Source organism: Epinephelus fuscoguttatus, linkage group LG12, assembly GCF_011397635.1.
Source record: "Epinephelus fuscoguttatus linkage group LG12, E.fuscoguttatus.final_Chr_v1".
Lineage (NCBI taxonomy): Eukaryota > Metazoa > Chordata > Actinopteri > Perciformes > Serranidae > Epinephelus > Epinephelus fuscoguttatus.
In genome coordinates this window covers 33,033,620-33,050,973 of record NC_064763.1, presented here as the reverse complement: position 1 = coordinate 33,050,973, position 17,354 = coordinate 33,033,620, and the positions used below count along the sequence as shown (strand labels likewise).

Here is a 17,354-nt window from a genome sequence, read left to right as displayed (position 1 = left end):
CTGGGGCATTTGATGAGGGCATTTGAGTACAGACCGACCTCTCAATCTAAAGCTACCTTGTTTCAACCCTGTCTGAAATCTAGATAGTCTGTGTCCTTGACTGATATGCCAACCAGTAGTGACTAAGGTGAGGGAGCAAAACTGTTACATGTGAACACCTTCCTTGCCAAATAAACCTGGAGATAAGGCAATCTAAAATTGGAATTTTTTTTTTGTTGGTGTGAAAGGAAGAGTTTGAAAAGAAATAGCAGCTTGAGCAGAAAATTCATTCTAATACTTTTTTGATACTTTTTCTACCCCAGAGAGTAAGGGTGTGCACATCTGTTAAGAGCTGCAGATATCTTATTGATTCATTTTATTTCTTATTGTTTGGCTTATATAACTTACCTAAGCCTTGTGGTATCCAAAGCGTCTCTTTTATTAACACTGACTTAACATCTAGAAAGGTTTCCAAGTTTGACTGAGCAAACCATCAGACTTGAGACTGAGCTTCGAGGTTCTGATATATAAACTAAAATGTCGTCCGCATATACAGAAATTTCATGGATTTTATTGCCGATTTCTGTCTAGACCAAAAGACTGAGACATATATGTCCACGAACTCTGACCATGCTTTAGGGACAGTGTACAGTAGCTGTATTAATCTGAACAGGGTTGGGCCAAATCCAAATTTATCTAATGTTTTTAATAGAAATGTCGAGGATACACGATCAAAATGCTTCTCTGGTGTCAGCTGCTAATGCGTTGCATGGATCTGCGTAAATTGCCACTATGCCCCATAACACTAAGCAGCCTGCTGGTGTTATCTAACAGATGGCAAGCGACAGAGCTGTTTTTAAACCTTTATTTATCCAAGTCAGTGCGGCATATTTGACCTTTTCCAGCAAGCAGCCTGACTGTCAGACTGACTCCACTGACTGTACAGAGATATTACGGGATACAAGCCCCAGAGCTTAAAGTGAAGCATCATTCTGTCAGAGCTGCATGCCATCTAGCCTCCTATGTCACATCAGCCAGCAGTAAATAGAGTGGATAATGAGAAGTAAATCTCCTGAGACATTGTTAGGTCTTGTCTGCAATGACAGTTTCCACCACTCTGTGCTGTGTTATGTGGAGCAACAAAATATTTGTTGAGTCATACTGAATAATTTTCTCCTTTATGAGGTGGGGGTGGGTTGGTTTCTGTTTCCTATGCAAATGTGAGAAAATACATCAAATATGAATATAATTATAACAATTAATAAATAAATGACAAAATGCTGCAATGCAAGTCTGGCCATCTCTGCACACTGCAGCATTTTTTTTACATTAACTTCATCCTGATGGTAATAAAATATTCTTTGAAAATAGTGCTTTGTCATTTGCTGCCAAGTTACTCTGTCAGTTGCATTAATGAGTAGCAAATAAACACTAAAATAATTCACTGCACATTTTAAAGAATCAAAATATGTCAGGTTTAAAGGTCCAGTGTGTAGGATTCATGTGCATCTATTGGCAGAAATGGAATATAATTTATAACTATGTTTTCATTAGCGTCACCTGAAACTAAGAATTGTGTTTTCGTTATGTAGGAATGAGCCATTTATCTCTACACGTAGAGCAGGTCCTCGTCCATGAAGTCCACCGTATTTTTTCTACAGTAGCCCAGAATGGACAAACCAAACGCTGGTTCTAGATAGGGCCATTCGTGTTTCCATGTTGGCCACTGTAGTTCTCTAACACGCCACAAGATGCCACTAAATCCCGCACACTAGAAGCCTTTACACATTTGTACATTATGATCATAAATAATTTACAATATTTAATGGAATTAGGATGATCAACAATTATTACAGATGTACAAAACAAGACAAAGTTGTGGGACAATTTGGAAATTCTTTCCGAGGGCACCACCCTTATGTTTGTGTGTTAAAAATGGAGGTGGAGCCAGGGAGTGATCCAAACTAAACACAAACAGAGCTGTAAACATTTTAAGATAGATACTCACCAATGTCTGCCAAGAAATAGTTACAATTCAGAGCCTGCCATATGAGTGAATACAAAAACATACCTGCATGTGATAAAATGACCCATCAGAAAAAAAAATAAAAATGAATATAAGATGCATAAAGGACCGTGTCTGCATTTTCCTTGAGGACAATTCCAGTCCACTTGGATTTACGTCAAATCCTCATCTGTGTGTGGGATATTCGACTATCTTCATAGGGCAAAAAAATGTGTGGTATTTGAGGGATGATGGAGAAAGAAATCTAGTTCCCAGTGTTTAGAAATTACGTTTACATCTGGTGACTGGGGAGGCATGAAGGACACCTGGTATCACTCGGGTGTTTACAAAACCATATTTGAATTGTTTAGCGTTGGGTGTGTGCAGTGTGGGGGGGTATTATCAGCTCGGAGTAAAGAAGTGTTGGCTCCCTTAAACAGTTTGAAGCTCTTTAGGCATTATGCAGAACAATCAGATACATCACAGCTGGCAGACAGTGTGCTGAAGATGTGAATGTGTTGAGTGGGAAACAGATGACTCATCAGACCACGTTACCGATTTTCATTGCTCATTTCCTCTCCCATCCATAGATGGATTTCTGAGAGGCCCACCAGGCACACAGCAAAGGACCTGGGGGTTAAGGGGCCCCTGTAAGGAAGAGTCTGTGTGAAGTGACTGCTATTAAGATTTCTCATTGCACAGTGAAATGCCAAAAAGTCCCTCTGGCCTAAACATTCACTTGAAGTTGTCACAAGAAAGAAGCCATCATGACACCTTCAAAGGGAGTGTTCATCCCCTCAGGTTTTCTGTTGGATGTTTAGGACTAGAACTGCGCACTGACATCATGAAATATTTGTCCCCCCAAGCCTGCAGGGTGAAATCAAGGACCCGTCCTATCATAATCCATGCTCACATCAAAATATGCATGTTTTTGCAAGAGGAAGATTCAAAAAGCCAGTGGTAGTCTGTGCATTTGGGTTTCTGTATTGAGACTCCACAGGGGCTCAAAGAAATGGTGGAAAATTACACCTCTGCAAGAAAAGCAAGAAGTGTATAAAGCAGTATCCTGACACAGCTGTGAGTATTGATAGAATCTGTGCAGGAGGGCAAGAATAATCAAGAAAATACCTGATATAGCACCTTTGGGGTGTCGAAACAAGAATGAGTGACATTCTTGACATTCAACAAAGAGGCATTTCTGTTTGAGCACCTGAAAAAAATGCACTTTTTAAAAATATAGAGGCTTTTAATGCACTTGTCTATCGCATTACCACCATTTCCTTGAGCACCACAGACAATAACAGAGGATTTTTGCACAGTCTGTTTTAATGTTGTGCTTTTGAAGTGTTACACACTTATCCTGATGATGATCTTTTCTTATCTGTGTGGATTTTTTTGCAATTAGCATGTCCTGATTAAGCAGCAACTTCCAGGGCTGAAAAAGGAAGCAAACACAGAAGTGCCAAAAACTGCAGTTCCTTGAAAGGCCACTTGAGGTTGGCTCCAGAAGTGAGTCAATGCCTATTACTCTGAGTGGGCGGAAGTTTGCTGCATAGATCAGCCTCTCATTGGGCAGAATGAGCCACCCACTGAAGTCCCGCCCTACCACCTCCGGTTGTGTAGCAGTTTTCAACACGTCCTTTACTAACTTTTGCTGTGTTTGATCTTGCGGGGATGTAGCCATTTTTCTGCCATGGTTCGAGTCCTGTAGGCAATATTTTTGTGGGCGTGTTACACCAAAACCTGTTTCCCCCCGGCAATATTTTTGCAAGCGCACCGTTGCTGTGGCACCGCCTAGAACGATTGTGATTGGTTGAAAGAAATAAAAAGAGCCAGGGCATTTTTTCTCCAATCTTAAAGTGAGAGTCGGCCCAGCCAGACCTTTCTTTTCTTGAGAAAAGTCTGGTGAGCGAGACTAATGCCTATAGACACCCACAATAAAACATGTTTACAACCTGGTATAAAAGATAATTTCTTTGGTCCTGACAACTGTACAGGTGTAAATTCTTTTCATTACTCACCTGTTTACATTTTATTAAGGCATAAAACTATGCATAATTAAGGGAGGGCCGAAGTGAAGTCAGACCTACCCACAGCTCTACTGTCTCCTCTGAATTTGGTCACCTCTGGCTCCAAATGAACCAAGAAGATGACCAAAATGCCAAACTTGAGGTTTCACCAAACTAATGGGTGACGTCATGCTAGCTACGTCCATTATTTTGTGCAGTCTGTGGTTATGATCTTTGATTTTTTTTTTTAAATAATTTTTTTTTTTTTTTTTGAGTTTTTGAGACTGCACATGAAAAAAAAAACAGAAACCTGATAAACTATTTGACCTATTTTGACCCCTGTTTCTTGCCTCATATTGCTTCAGCTCACTTATAAATGTGGTCACATCAGACCTGCTTTGAAGTTGTACCTCTAATTGAAATTTAACTTTGAAGTGAAATTTGGTCTTCCTGCTTAGTTTTATATATAAACTGTTTGAACATTTAGTTATGATGTGCAAATAAATTTTTCACCTCGGGGCAGGATGTCAAAATTTAACACATGTGACCAACACTAACATGGAAATATTGATAAAAGTAATGTATTGTTGTTTCTGAATTAATCATCAAATGGTTTGGTGTTTTCAAAACATATTTTTGTATTAAAATACAAGCATACAATTCAGTCTGATCCATGCCATAATTGTAAACATAGCCCATATTTGTTGATTTAATTAATGCTCGAGGAAAAGAAAGCCATCTGCCATGTCTCCTAGTTCTGGCAATTGCCTCATTTTAATGACCTCAAAGGACACACAATATATATACTGTGAAAAAACCCTCCCTTTTCTTGTCATCCAAGGTATTTAAGGATAAATTCTTTAGCAGGGAGGAATAAAGTCCTGCCGAGGAACAAAAACCACAAAAGCAGCCAAATCTCTAGTATTATAATCCCCGTGTATGACAGTGGTTTTTGAAGTCAAATCATTTCATACAATGAAATCCTCCTCCTGTCTGTCTTGGGGAAGAAAAATCTATAAAACCGCCTGCTTCCACGGAGGAGCAGAGCGGTGCCAACAAATTCCAAGCTTCCATCATCACACACAAACACACAACCCAAACCAAGACGACTCAACTCAGTCGCAGAGCACACAGACTCCTGTACAAACTGCCAAGGCTTCTAGCTGCAGGCTAACCAGCAGCTGCCCCCCTCCACCCCTCCATGATGATGATGTTTGTGAGAGAAAGACAGAATGAAGAACAGAGCGAGACACAGGAAGGGCGAGGATGAAACAAAAGAGTATCAGAGAGAAAGTGATATGAAGAGAGAGCGTGAGGACGTGTGTGTTATGTAAACCCCAGGTGGTGCTTGTTGTCCTGGATAGAAGTATCACCGGGGGGACGACTGCTCCAGCTTAGCAGGTCTCTCCACACACCTCTCTCTTTCCTTCCCTCCTCTCCTGTTTTTTACACACACACACACACACACACAGAAGCAGGAGTCAGGGAGAAGAGAAATGAATAAAAAGAGGGCAGCGAAGGAGAGGTGAAGGGAGGAGAAGATGTGGGATTACTGAGGGGAAATGGAGGGAAGGAAGAATGAAGGAGACGATCGAGAGCAGGAGGAGGGAAGGAGGAGAGGAGCGAAATGCATTAAAAAACCATTTCAGAAATGTCAGTGTGTAGTTTTGGAAAGCACAAACACTCCACCTTCAACTGGTTGTTATTCAGTCACGTGTGCAGCCTGGGAGGGTATGATCTATTTCCCCCCTGTGCTGTGTTTTGTATTTTATCTGTTTACTGGTGGTTTCTCCGTACCAGTTTCCCAATGAGCACAATCATAGGAAGAGCCTTTCTGGATCCATCTGCATATATCACACACATTTCCACACCCACACAAACACAGCTCCCTGAGGGGCTGTTGTCGATGTACTCTACACCTGATGCATCTGCGGGGAGAGTTGTCTCCGTGCTGAAACAGCAGGAAAGAACATCAGCAGAGATGTTTTATGGTCCCTGTCCGACTGCTGACTTAGGATGGGCTTCACTGTTCCAAATCTTGACCTCTACTACCGCTGTGGAAATCCCAACACTGACCCCAGATCAGCACTTAAAGCTGAGCAGCTGTGGGAATAGAAAACAGACAAGTGGGGGCCCAGATCCGGAGCAACACTGCCCCCCAATGGTTCAGACACAACGGTGTATCTGGTGGAGATGACGTAAGGCCAGGCTGTGTTAGTGTGTGTGCTGATACATGTGCAAGGTGTGAATGGGTGTCAGGTTTAACTGTAAGCACATGCGGCAGTTCATTCATTCATTATATTCAATATTGTTCCATGAGACAGCATTAAAACACATCCATGACATATTTTGGGGGGAGAGTTCACCCCAAGTTAGACAGAAAATATAAACTCAGTCTTGAAAAGTAAAAATTTAGTGCCTACTTTGGACTATAAGACATGCATTATGTATTGCTTAGGCAGGAAAAACTGAGTTTATATGTGGCTTGGGGAAATGGTATATGTCCCCTTTTAATGGCAGTCACTACTTTGGAAGAGAGAAAAAAAGAAGTCTGAGTAAATATAGATATAAAGTTTGAAAGAGCATGTAGGACATTTTTAGTGTGTATTTGATTTGCAAAGCAAATAGATTTCCAATTTACCAACCCAATTTAAAGCTACTGATGCTGAAGCAATAACATTTGGTCATTGCACAGGGAGGGAAAGATGTTACCACAGCGCCCAGAGGCAGCTCTGCTCCAGGCAGATCCCGCTCACTAACAACCCCCAGTAGGCAGCAAGTAGTGGAGCTGCAGGAAGATTTATCCTTCCAGGGCGGCTCAGGAAACACTGGAGCCTAATGCAGACAAAAGTAAGACATCGCTAACCTTATTACCGCCGCGGCCAACTGGAACTCACGGTATGTCTCAGCTGTCATGAAACTTACATGAATGTTTTTTTTTCTTCTTTTCTCAACAAGTGAAGACTGGAAATAAAGCAACAGAGCTTATCATACACGGTGTGGTTTTACTGATCTGTGCCACTGCACTGTATTTTAGTCTTTTAACGTGTTTTTCAACTGGGAATTTGTGAATTGCAAAATGTTTGCCTCCTTGCTTATGTTTCTTTGATGTGCATAGGTACACAGCAGGGCCTGTTCTTTGTCCTCTGTGTGGAGATTGAATTCAAAATGGCCACAGTGGGACATAGAGAGGTAGGTGAAATCCCCCATAATGCCGAGCAAAGTGGTAGTCTCAACAAAGCTAGGAACATTTACAGGCAAAAATAGCATGTGTTCAATTGTATGGTGCGAGGACTATAATCACTTGTCATCACTGAATGTGAATCACCTTTACATAAGAAGCATTAGTCTGCCGTTCTGACACTCTATTTGTCTTCACTTGAATAACACGCTGTTGGTTGAGGAAGTAGTGATGGGCAAAGCAGTTCTTTAGATGTTACTGAATCACTAGAATCAGTTCATTAAAAAGATTCGTTCACTGAATCGTTCAGGAGCCCTGACTGTGTACTGCATAGTTCGACTCACTGAACTGATACACGGCTGAGCTGCTGCTGCGTCTGCCCTGCACTGGTGAGTCTCATTACTCGCCAGCCTAACATTTTAAGTTTGTTTATCTGGAAACTAAGTCTGTTAAAACAATGGGGAGGTGTGTGATTGTGTTCATGTGGCTTGACTCCTGGGTACATTAGCTGTTAGCTTGGAGAAAACGGTCCCTATGAAAGTGTATCGCTGAGAAGAAATGATTTGAATCACTCAGGGATCTGGCTTATGTAGTTCACCGAGTGATTCGTTCACCGAGTGATTCGTCATGCAGTAGGCAGTCCCTCTCTGCACCCTGGCTGCCTCGCGAATCGAGAGTGTGATTCATCGTTCGCACGAACCGAATCGGCAGTTCTACTCCTGGCCTGCACGCTCGCTGCTGAGCTAAACTGAACTGAGAAATGAACGAATCAGTTCCAGAAGTGATTCAGTTCATTCGTTCACTCAAAAAAAAACTTATGCAGAGTTGCAATGATTCAAAAATATTTATTTTCATTTGGCAGATTAAGTCCTTTAAATGTGCAGTGTACTGTACAGTATGCAAAATATGATTAAATGTTATTATTCACATCCCTCCACACCAAACCAGCTTTCTCTTTTCCCCCCATTTCATTTGAGGCAGCTGCAGGTAGGGGCCCACATCCGTGAGAGTTAACAAATTACACATTTGCCCTTTGAGGACCAGACCAACTTTGTGTCGAAATAACATTTTCCACATCCGCTCTCTCTGGTTGGCATTTGGGGGTTCAGGGAACCACAGCAATCAGGGCTGGATTAATAATAAGATTGAATGCCTGAGGTGAACTAAGAAACAGAAGGATAAAAGAATATCAGAAATATGGAAATGGCCTTTTATTATCATCAGACTGTACTTGAACTGTTGACTGTAATTGGAGCTATGCCGCAGCCTGTTTGCCGGGTAATCAGACAAGTGGTTCTGCATACTGAAAGGACCGGCTCACAAATAAATAAAACAACTCTCAAAATCCTTTGAAAACCAAATGACGGCTAATATCAAACACAGCTGACTGGGCTTCCCTGTGCCTCTCTGGCTTTGCTCGGATTTAAACATGATGCTGAAAATGAGATTTAACAGTCTGATTTATAGATATTGTCCCTGATGTTGAGTTATGTCCCTGTTTCACGATGTGTGCCTCAAGGTCTAGAAAGTTTTATGTTTAATCACTTCATCTTCCCCGTGCGTCTGTGAGGGACCGAACACGTCTGGTGACCTTTGGAGTGCGAGACAAAATGAAAGGGCTGGTTCACCCAAATCACATTCACTTCATTTGTGCCACTTTCTACTGGAGAAATTGTCCCTATGAATAGTCAGAGAGCTTCGCTGAATATCCACAGCACAGACAGCTTTTAAGTTTTTATCATTGTGAGCGGCACAAACAAAAGTGGCCGCAGAAGTTTCTCAGACTGATGTTTCAAATAAAGATGGACCTTTTCATTGCTATTCTGTTGCCACAGAAACAGCTTTGGCCCCTGTTTGTTTCCTGTCAGCTACTGTATTAAGAATCATTGCAACAGGAAATACAAAGGGGCCCGTTTAGAATGATTATGCTGTCAACTTAAAACCCACCCTATGCTACGAGTGGTGTCCAAGAAAATGTTATTTCAGACTTTTACAGAAGTCTGTCAATGATGCAATCATGCCTCAAGGAATCAATGTTCAACAACATGTACAAACTGAGTTTAATGGCTCCGATTATGGTTATATCCTGATTAAGATGGTCAAAAAAGCTACGTCAGTTTCAGTAGTTGGAGCACTGCCTGTTCTGGGGTTGAGATAGAACAAGCCGCATGCATATAAACATATTCAGAATTTTAAAAAGCTGTCTGCTTTCTGAAAGTTTCCGGTGTGTGACTGAGAGTTGTGCCAGATGTTTAGTGCTGTTTGCTGACAGTGACAGCTACTGAAACCAAATAAGCGTGCGCCTTGCCACCTGCTTCTCTCCTGTCTCAGAATGCGGGGAGTTGATGTGTCTCTGCCTCTGCAAGGAAAGCAGAATATTGTTACCTGCACAATACCTTCTCCAGAACGGTCCAACAGCAGTTTAAATGCAGGTTTCAGTCAGAGTATAACAACCTCCAAGGCTGTTTTAAGCCCTGCACACTGATTGAGACGTTACAGCTGTGATTCTTTTTGCCGTTTATGCTATTAATCAAAGTGTGTCCTTTCCAGTCTTCTTTAAATGTTGTAGGATGGGCTTGACTCATTGTCCAAGGTATCTCCAGGGGCATTTAAAATGTTATAGTATTGATTTTTTTTTTGTGCTATTCATACAGTACGAGTGATCTCAGCTGGCCCTCGCCGGTCTCGGTTGCATAGTAAAAGGACAGGCTTCTCTGACTGTGTAGAGTTTCTTCAGGAGGATTCGAGGGCGGTGGACACATGATAGGTCTGTGTCTTCATCCTCCACTTCATCTCTCTGATCATCTGACAGACAGCCAGAGGATAACAGCAACACACTGTGGTCCAGTCCTCACACACACTTCCCTGTGGGTGAACATGCAGACAGGACAATGAGGTACATGAAAAGACACACACATATATTTACTTGCACAACTTATACTGAACGTCACTGTATTGATGATCTACTTTCTTTGGCTTTCCGTCTACTGTGGATTCTTAAAGGAATTCCTCAAGCACAAAATAACAATTTGCATTTTAATTAGTCATGCCGTGTTACTTTGGATTTGTGAAGAAAACTTGTTACTCTCGCATGCCTCCACGGAAAACAGCAAACGCATTGTTTTATTGATTGATCGGGGGCCGCTTTAACAACAGCAAAACTGTACCAAAACATCTGTTTACAAACTCTCATAAAACTCGAGCAGTATAATCTAAATCTCATTTATCCAGCCATACGCTCATAACTTCCCAAACACCTTAAAAGTTAAAACTGAAGTGAAAGTGAAACTTATCTATGTGGGAAGCACTTAGCATACATGGGGTCTTAAATCAATCAATAAATCAATATGTTGTTTTCCATGGAGGCATGTGAGAGAAACAGTTTTCTTCACTAATCCAAGGCAACAAGGTGTGACTAACTGATAAACAAATGGTTATTTTGTGGGTAAAGTATTCAATTAAAACCATATTGGATGTCTACCTGTGGTGTGTTCAAGGGCAACAGCAAATCTTTACTTGCTATTGACAAGTGTGCACTTGAGTACACACACTCACCCGTATCTTGTACCGCTCCCTGATCCCAACTCGCATGGCAAAAGTGGATCCTGGTAGCAGAGGCATGCACAGACACTCGCCATACTGGTGAGCTAAACTCAGGTCCAAACAACACGGCACCAGAGCCCCGAGAATACCTGACAAGCACAGGTGAGCACAGTGTGTGTTTGTGACGAACAAAAATCACATTTAAAGGATTCTGTCAAATGCAAGACTGATCTAAGGATAAATAAATGATGATTTATTTGTTCTTTCTTCACAGAAACATCAAGTTAAACTCATTAACAAAGAATAAGAGACTACCTGTAGGTATCAGGGAAGCTAGCTTGCTAAATATTTTGAAGAGAAAGCCAAAAATGTATCGTTCACTTTAGCTTTAAACTAGCTCTGACTTCCTGATACAGGTCTTAAACTCTTTCTTTTTACACTTCAAAATCTCTTACTTGATTTTCTGATTTATAGTTTTATAACTCTATGATTTTATGAATCAGTTTAACCATGTTTTAAACTGTTTTTAAATATGCTTTTATATTGAATTTCCTTGTCTGTTTCATGTTCATTATGTCTATTTTCATGTGAAGCATTTACTGCTTATACTGCCCTTATTGTAAAGTACTTTGTGCTGCATTTCCTGTATGAAAGGTGTTATATTAATAAAGTTTCTTATTCTTATGAGTCACAGAGTTTTGACTGGTGTGTGTGAGCCCTGTGCATGTGAATTTCTGGCTGTGTTTTCATGTTACATGTCGTCTTGTCTCCGCAGACGTCAAACAGGCCTGTGCTCCAGCTTCCTCCCGTCTGTGTGATGGTGGTGATGGTTGTCGTGGTGACGCCGAGGCCGGGCTGCGTGAGTACCGGGTCCGTCGCTGCAGGGACATCATTTGACCTCGAGTCATCTTCACTTCCTGCGGTGAAGCCCCCCACTTCCTCCTCTTGATCTGCTGACGCTGAGTCATTGGTGACCGACAGCCTGGGTCTGAAATGAGATTTCGCATGGATCTGACTTCATATAGATGTTTGATAAATCCACCACAGCTTGTTAGGCCTCTGATACTCAACTGCAGGCTCAGTGTTAGGAGACTGAAATTAGAGAGTTAGTCTCTTTTTTTTGGTTTCTGATTTCATTCATTCAGCAAATTTTATTTTCCTAAAGCATGTTTTGTACTCAGCTGGCCGCCTATGAAATTTTAGCAGCACGCCACCACAATTAAACTAATATTATACTACCACTGGATGAGATAAAGAATGTGGCCTTCAGCAACACTTAAATTACCACAAATTCTAGCAAAGGAAAATCAAAATAAGTAAAAAAAATTGTACGTAGCAATAACAGATGCAAGAAATGTTTTTGTTAATTTGTATTATTGAGTGTCACAGACAGAAAAAAAGAAGAAAAAGATTCAGCAAAAACACGGCAGCATTAAAAAAGCTAAATAAGATAAGTGAGCCGTTTGCTGTAATTCCATTGTGCTCATTGGTGACAACGCTGTGTGCTGGTAGGGACAAAAACAAACACTTACTGGTGTGTGACTGTTGTCTGCTCCATGACTAGAAGCTACTGGCATCCAAAGAGGAGCGAGGCGACGAGGAGGCGAGAGAGGAGAGCAGGGAGTCAGCAGGAATGAGGAGGTGGAGGGGGGGTGCGGAGTGACACTTCCCCAGTGAGAGGGTGTGTGTCGGAGCAGATAAACCAGCAGTCGGATGGCTCGGCCAGAAGCTGTGTGACAGAGATAAGTTTTGTAGTTGTCTTCTGTCTGAGACTTTACTGCGCCCCCTGCTAATACAGCAAATGCAGAGAGGGCAGATACACATCAGGGGGCATGAACACAAATGCCTTGCATAAAAATAATCAGATGTGAATGCATGCATACGCTTAACGCAAACACACCAGCGAGTCAGAACTCTTGCAAAAAAAGTCATTATTTATTTACATGTTTACTTGTAGAGTGTAACAGAGACACGCTGCACATCTAAGACATGCACAAGTATGACACATTAAGAAATGATGTCAAAACTATGGAGGTCAAACAGAAGCTCAAACAAGTTAAATCAAAACAGTTTGTTTGTTTGACCCATGACATTCAAAGGCATCTGTTGTTATTATTAAACTAATTAAAAAGACGTACTTACCCTCAAGACAGAAACTCGCTCATACAGTGAACAGCCAGGAAGTGAAAGATGCATTTTAAAACAAAAGACACACGTGTGGTTCATGCTAAGAGGGGATTGTCTGCATTCAAGCATTTCCTGTGCTCTGACATTGACCTTTCAATTTAGACTGATGTACAGTGTGTGTGTGTGTGAAGGTAACAGAAAGAGAGAAGTGAGGGGAGCTTTACGTGGTGGAGGGACACGTAGTTAAACTAGAGTGGGTTTGGAGGTTCACTCTCATGTACACACAAACTTTGGTGTGAGTACATGCAAAGTGGACACATTTTTAACTGAAGCTCCTTCTCGGCATGATGAAAATGTATTATAGTGGCATTAATTCTTTGTGTGCATCCCAGAAAGTAACATCAAAAAGAATAAAATTTAAAAAAAAAAGAATACACAGTTGTGTGGGATCTTTGAAATCAAAAGGAATGCTCCTCTGAAAATGTAGCTGATTTGCATTTGATCGTTGGCAGTTGTTTGACTAATAGTGATCCCTGATGGAAAATCATTCTCCCAAAAGCCTTTGAAGCCGAGACCACAGAGACCAACTGGCAGAGGCAAACCCCTGGAACTGCTCTGAAACTGAGAGATACGATAGCAGTGTATTCTGTGCTATTAAAAAAAGGCAGATGCAGATTCTAAATTTAAAGCAGTATATGAGCAGGATTTGTTGGCTGCAGTTTGTAAATACAACTTTGAAAGATGGCCTCGCTTTCACAGCTCAACCTAGCACCTGGGCTGCGTTTAGCCTCGACTAAACATGGCATGATGTTTATTTAAACAGAAACAGTGGTGTGTTGGACACCAAGTTGTATTACACAGGTGCACAGCTTTCAATATGGCCGACTTTAGGTCATTCATTTTCTGTAACCACTCATCCAGCCCACCCTGGACAGGTCACCAGACTATCGCAGGGCTGACACATAGACAACCATTCACACCTACGGGCAATTTAGAGTCACCAATTAACCTGCATGTCTTTGGACTGTGGGAGGAAGCTGGAGTACCCAGAAAAAACCCACACTGAACCCCACTGTGAAATAAAAACAAAAAATGTATGTTAAGTAGGTAAACTACCTGAATCCAGCTTATATACATGTCGCTGCTGATTGAGTGCACCTCTGAAACACCCACCAAATGAGTGGTGCTGCACCATCTCAAGGAAACATGTCATATCAAAATGGTGCACACCATTTGGAGACTGAACGTGCCCCCTGGAATCTATGTTCTTAGAGAGTCCTGCCCTCACACCCTGAGCGCTGTTACTGGCTGGGGGCCCATAGGTTGACACCCAGAAATATTCCAAACACAGCAAAATAAGAAGATACAAGCGGCCGGCAGGGTCTCTGCAGAAACAGACACCACCACACTCATCTAGTGGATTACAGGCGATGATTGAGAAGGGTGTATTTTTATGGGCTGGGGTAAACCCTGCTCATTTTGTCTTTAAAATTTAGTCATGAAGCATCAGTTTGAAGAGCACAGGTAGGGTCATTTGTGTCAATATCAGACCAGACTGTAACATGAGGCCTGGATTCAATTACATTCAAGTTGAGCTTCAACAATCATCTGTTTTTTTTCATGTGCATGTCAGTTTAGACTATTTGGTTTCTGCTCTAAACTCATAAACTACATATGTGTAAATTAGTGAGCTGTAGAGGTGTTTGTAATCAGACTTTTAAACCTTTGAACACAGCCAGGCTAGCTGTTTTTCAGTTTCAAGTCTTCGTGCTTAGTTAGACTGCTGCTGGTGGTTGTGTGGCTTCAATAAACATAACATGTAAGTATCGATCTTCTCATCTAATACTCAGCAACAAAGCAAATAATTATATTTGCCTAATGCTGAACCTTTCCTTTAAGAGCAGATCGACCCACGTGATAAAGCAAAACACTTCAGTTCTGCTAATATTTTGTTTATTCAGTCATCTAAAAAGGTGTATTGGCTATTGCATCTCCTTTGCATATCCCCACTCTAAGTCACCCGTAAATATTGTCTGTACGTGTCGTCATAGGCACAGATTTCACAGGGGACACGCCCCCCTTAATATTTAGAACATGTCCCACCCAATACAAACATGAAAGTAGCAAAGGACTTTCAAAATGAAAGAAATTTCCACCTTAAATGAATGCAGAAAGGGCGCATAGTGCTTAGAAATTCACCAGAGCAAAAGGAAATTTAGTGTTTGATGCTCAAAATTTCCTGTTTCATATACATCTCCCCCAATGTTGAGATGAAACCTACACCCTCGTGTATTTATGCTGAAGCCTTGCAACGTCTAACCCCTCACAGCTACACTTCGTGCACGCTGTCCTCATGAGAAGACTGCTGATGCTGCAAGATTATCCTCACTATCTGCACTATAATGGCAAAAGTCTTCAGTGGCTTCACCAGAACCATGACACACGTCTTTTTTCATTTTATTCTTGTGGGTAACACTCATTTTATTTATGTCCTTAGAAATAATAAAATAGCACAGAAAGGATAGTGGGGAAACAAGAAACTGAATATTTCATAGGTTTTATTATTTCTCTGGAAAGCACAAGTCAGACAAGCACCATCCGCCGCAAGAAAATAGGAAAGCTGTCTGACAAGCTGACAAAACAGGAGGGAATGATATGCCTCACCTTCAATGTATAAAACAACACAGCAGACACATTACCATCTATATGAAAACAACAGGGGGATCCAGGCGCAGTCTTGCAACGTAATAACAAAATAAGTGGTTGGCCAGCGACAAAATAGGACATGGTTGATGTTTGTTTGCCCTTTTAGAAGAAAAAACATTATTAAAAATCGTTATAATACAGATAGTTGCTTATTTATTGTGCATCATATCAAAGAGGAAAGAGCGACCTATAGAGAAAAATTACAAGCGCTAACGTAAATCCAACAGACGAAAAGACCGGACAGAATACAAACTGTGGTGTTTAATCTTCAAGAGAAGCTTTGGGGTATTTTTCAAAATTGTACTTTTTTTCACACCAATAAAAGAATCAAATTTACGTACCAAGGACTAGCATTATAAAGACCCTGAACCATCTCTGTTTTGTGCAGGCCAAACACAGATCTGAATGTACTGCAACCGTAGGTGTTTTTAAAAAATGAAAAATAGAAGCGAACATTAAAGGTCTTACCAGTTTTCAGATATTAGGTCGCATTCAACAGTGAAAAGGTGACATGAGAACCTGCATATCTGTCAAATCTAACAACGTGTACAACAGTGAATGCTGCAGAACTGAAACATGATTTATAAAAACATACACATTTGTTTGAGTCACTGTGTTATGGCTTTGAGTCGAAATGACCCATCTGAACCTTTTACAAATAATTCACTGCTGAATGTGCCCAAGTGCCTGCGTGCGTGTGTGTGTGTGTGTGTGTGTGTGTGTGTGTGTGTGTGTGTGTGTGTGACAGAGAGAGAGTGATTACTCTAATGAACAAGATAAACCAGAGTGTCCCCAATGTCCACAGTGAGGCCGTTGTCGACCAGAGTGACCCTCTTCTCCTCCAGATTGACGTTGAACACAGATTTGTTGGAGACTGGCAGTTTGCCCTGCTCCTCCTGTCCCAGGATGGGCACCCGGCGAGGCCCCCGCACGGGGTCCTCGTACCTCATCAACTTGACTCTGGACAGATCTGTTGGAGGGGCGGCAGGGAGAGTCAGGAGTCAGATATGAGAGGGAGACAAAGTGAGAACCAAAAGAGGGAGAAAGAGAGAAAGGGGTGGAGAAAGTATAGAATAAAAGGGCAAGTGGTGGAGGTGGGACACAGGGGAGGGATGAAAAGATGGCAGGGAAAAGGTGCAGAGAAGGTTAAAGGTAAGCAGGGAAAGTGATGGAGGAGATGGTGAAATCAGAGCAGGGAGGGAAGATGGAGTAGGAAGGATGGAGGAAGAGGAGTGGACAGGCTACAGTGCAAACTGGCTCACACTTTGAACTGTGCTTACAGAAGCTAATGCAATTTAACACTGTTTTTGTTGTTTTCTTCCCAAATCTGCTCGCATCTTAAAAAATACAAAACTTCAAACAAAAGAAAAACAATAGGGAGCAGCAGATAAAGAACCACACTGAGAGGGCAGAGCGCCTGGCGTTGGTGGAATCTGAGTGGAATTATTTCTTAAGTTGCTTGTGCAGATATGCTGAAGGGTGGATGCTGCTGGTTGTGCTAATGGCACACTGGTAAAGATACTTGCCCATAATGTAGTTACCAGTATAGAATGGGTGTAAATGGTCAACACAGAAAGCACATAGCTTGGTTGTGGATATGAAGATGGTTAAGTCATGTAGATGGACTACTCATGAAAAGAGCTGGGGCCTATAGAGAGGATGGCTTTCAGACGGGGTGGAAACATTGAAACATCCCTCAAACTATTTTTATCACATTAAATAAAGAGGGGAAAAAATTACTGCGTGTTGCATAATATACATTGGTACATCCTTTACAAAACTGATCTAAATTTCAGGACACGCT

At 41.5% G+C, this 17,354-nt stretch overlaps 2 protein-coding genes across 3 annotated transcripts in view; both read right to left on the bottom strand.

Moving 5' to 3' along the window:
• Positions 1–8,011: 8,011 nt before the first annotated feature.
• Positions 8,012–12,925, bottom strand: plac8l1 (PLAC8 like 1). Of its 2 annotated transcripts, none has more exons than XM_049591989.1 (5): positions 12,860–12,925; positions 12,250–12,446; positions 11,473–11,705; positions 10,730–10,866; positions 8,012–10,039 (listed from the first exon to the last, which is right to left on the bottom strand). In XM_049591989.1, exons 2-5 carry the CDS (start codon positions 12,273–12,275, stop codon positions 9,908–9,910), a joined length of 528 nt encoding a protein of 175 aa, XP_049447946.1. In that variant the 5' UTR covers positions 12,276–12,446; positions 12,860–12,925; the 3' UTR covers positions 8,012–9,907. The 2 variants fall into 2 exon arrangements, with proteins under 2 accessions (XP_049447946.1, XP_049447945.1); XM_049591988.1 differs by having other exon boundaries at positions 12,250–12,503; positions 12,860–12,921.
• A 2,460-nt stretch (positions 12,926–15,385) lies between these two features.
• Positions 15,386–17,354, bottom strand: part of LOC125898116 (leucine--tRNA ligase, cytoplasmic-like) — a 31,776-nt gene continuing 29,807 nt past the window's right edge. The window contains exon 32 of the mRNA XM_049591786.1: positions 15,386–16,520. Coding sequence (XP_049447743.1) covers positions 16,315–16,520 — 206 coding nt within the window. The 3' untranslated portion in view covers positions 15,386–16,314. The remainder of the gene's footprint in view (positions 16,521–17,354) is intronic.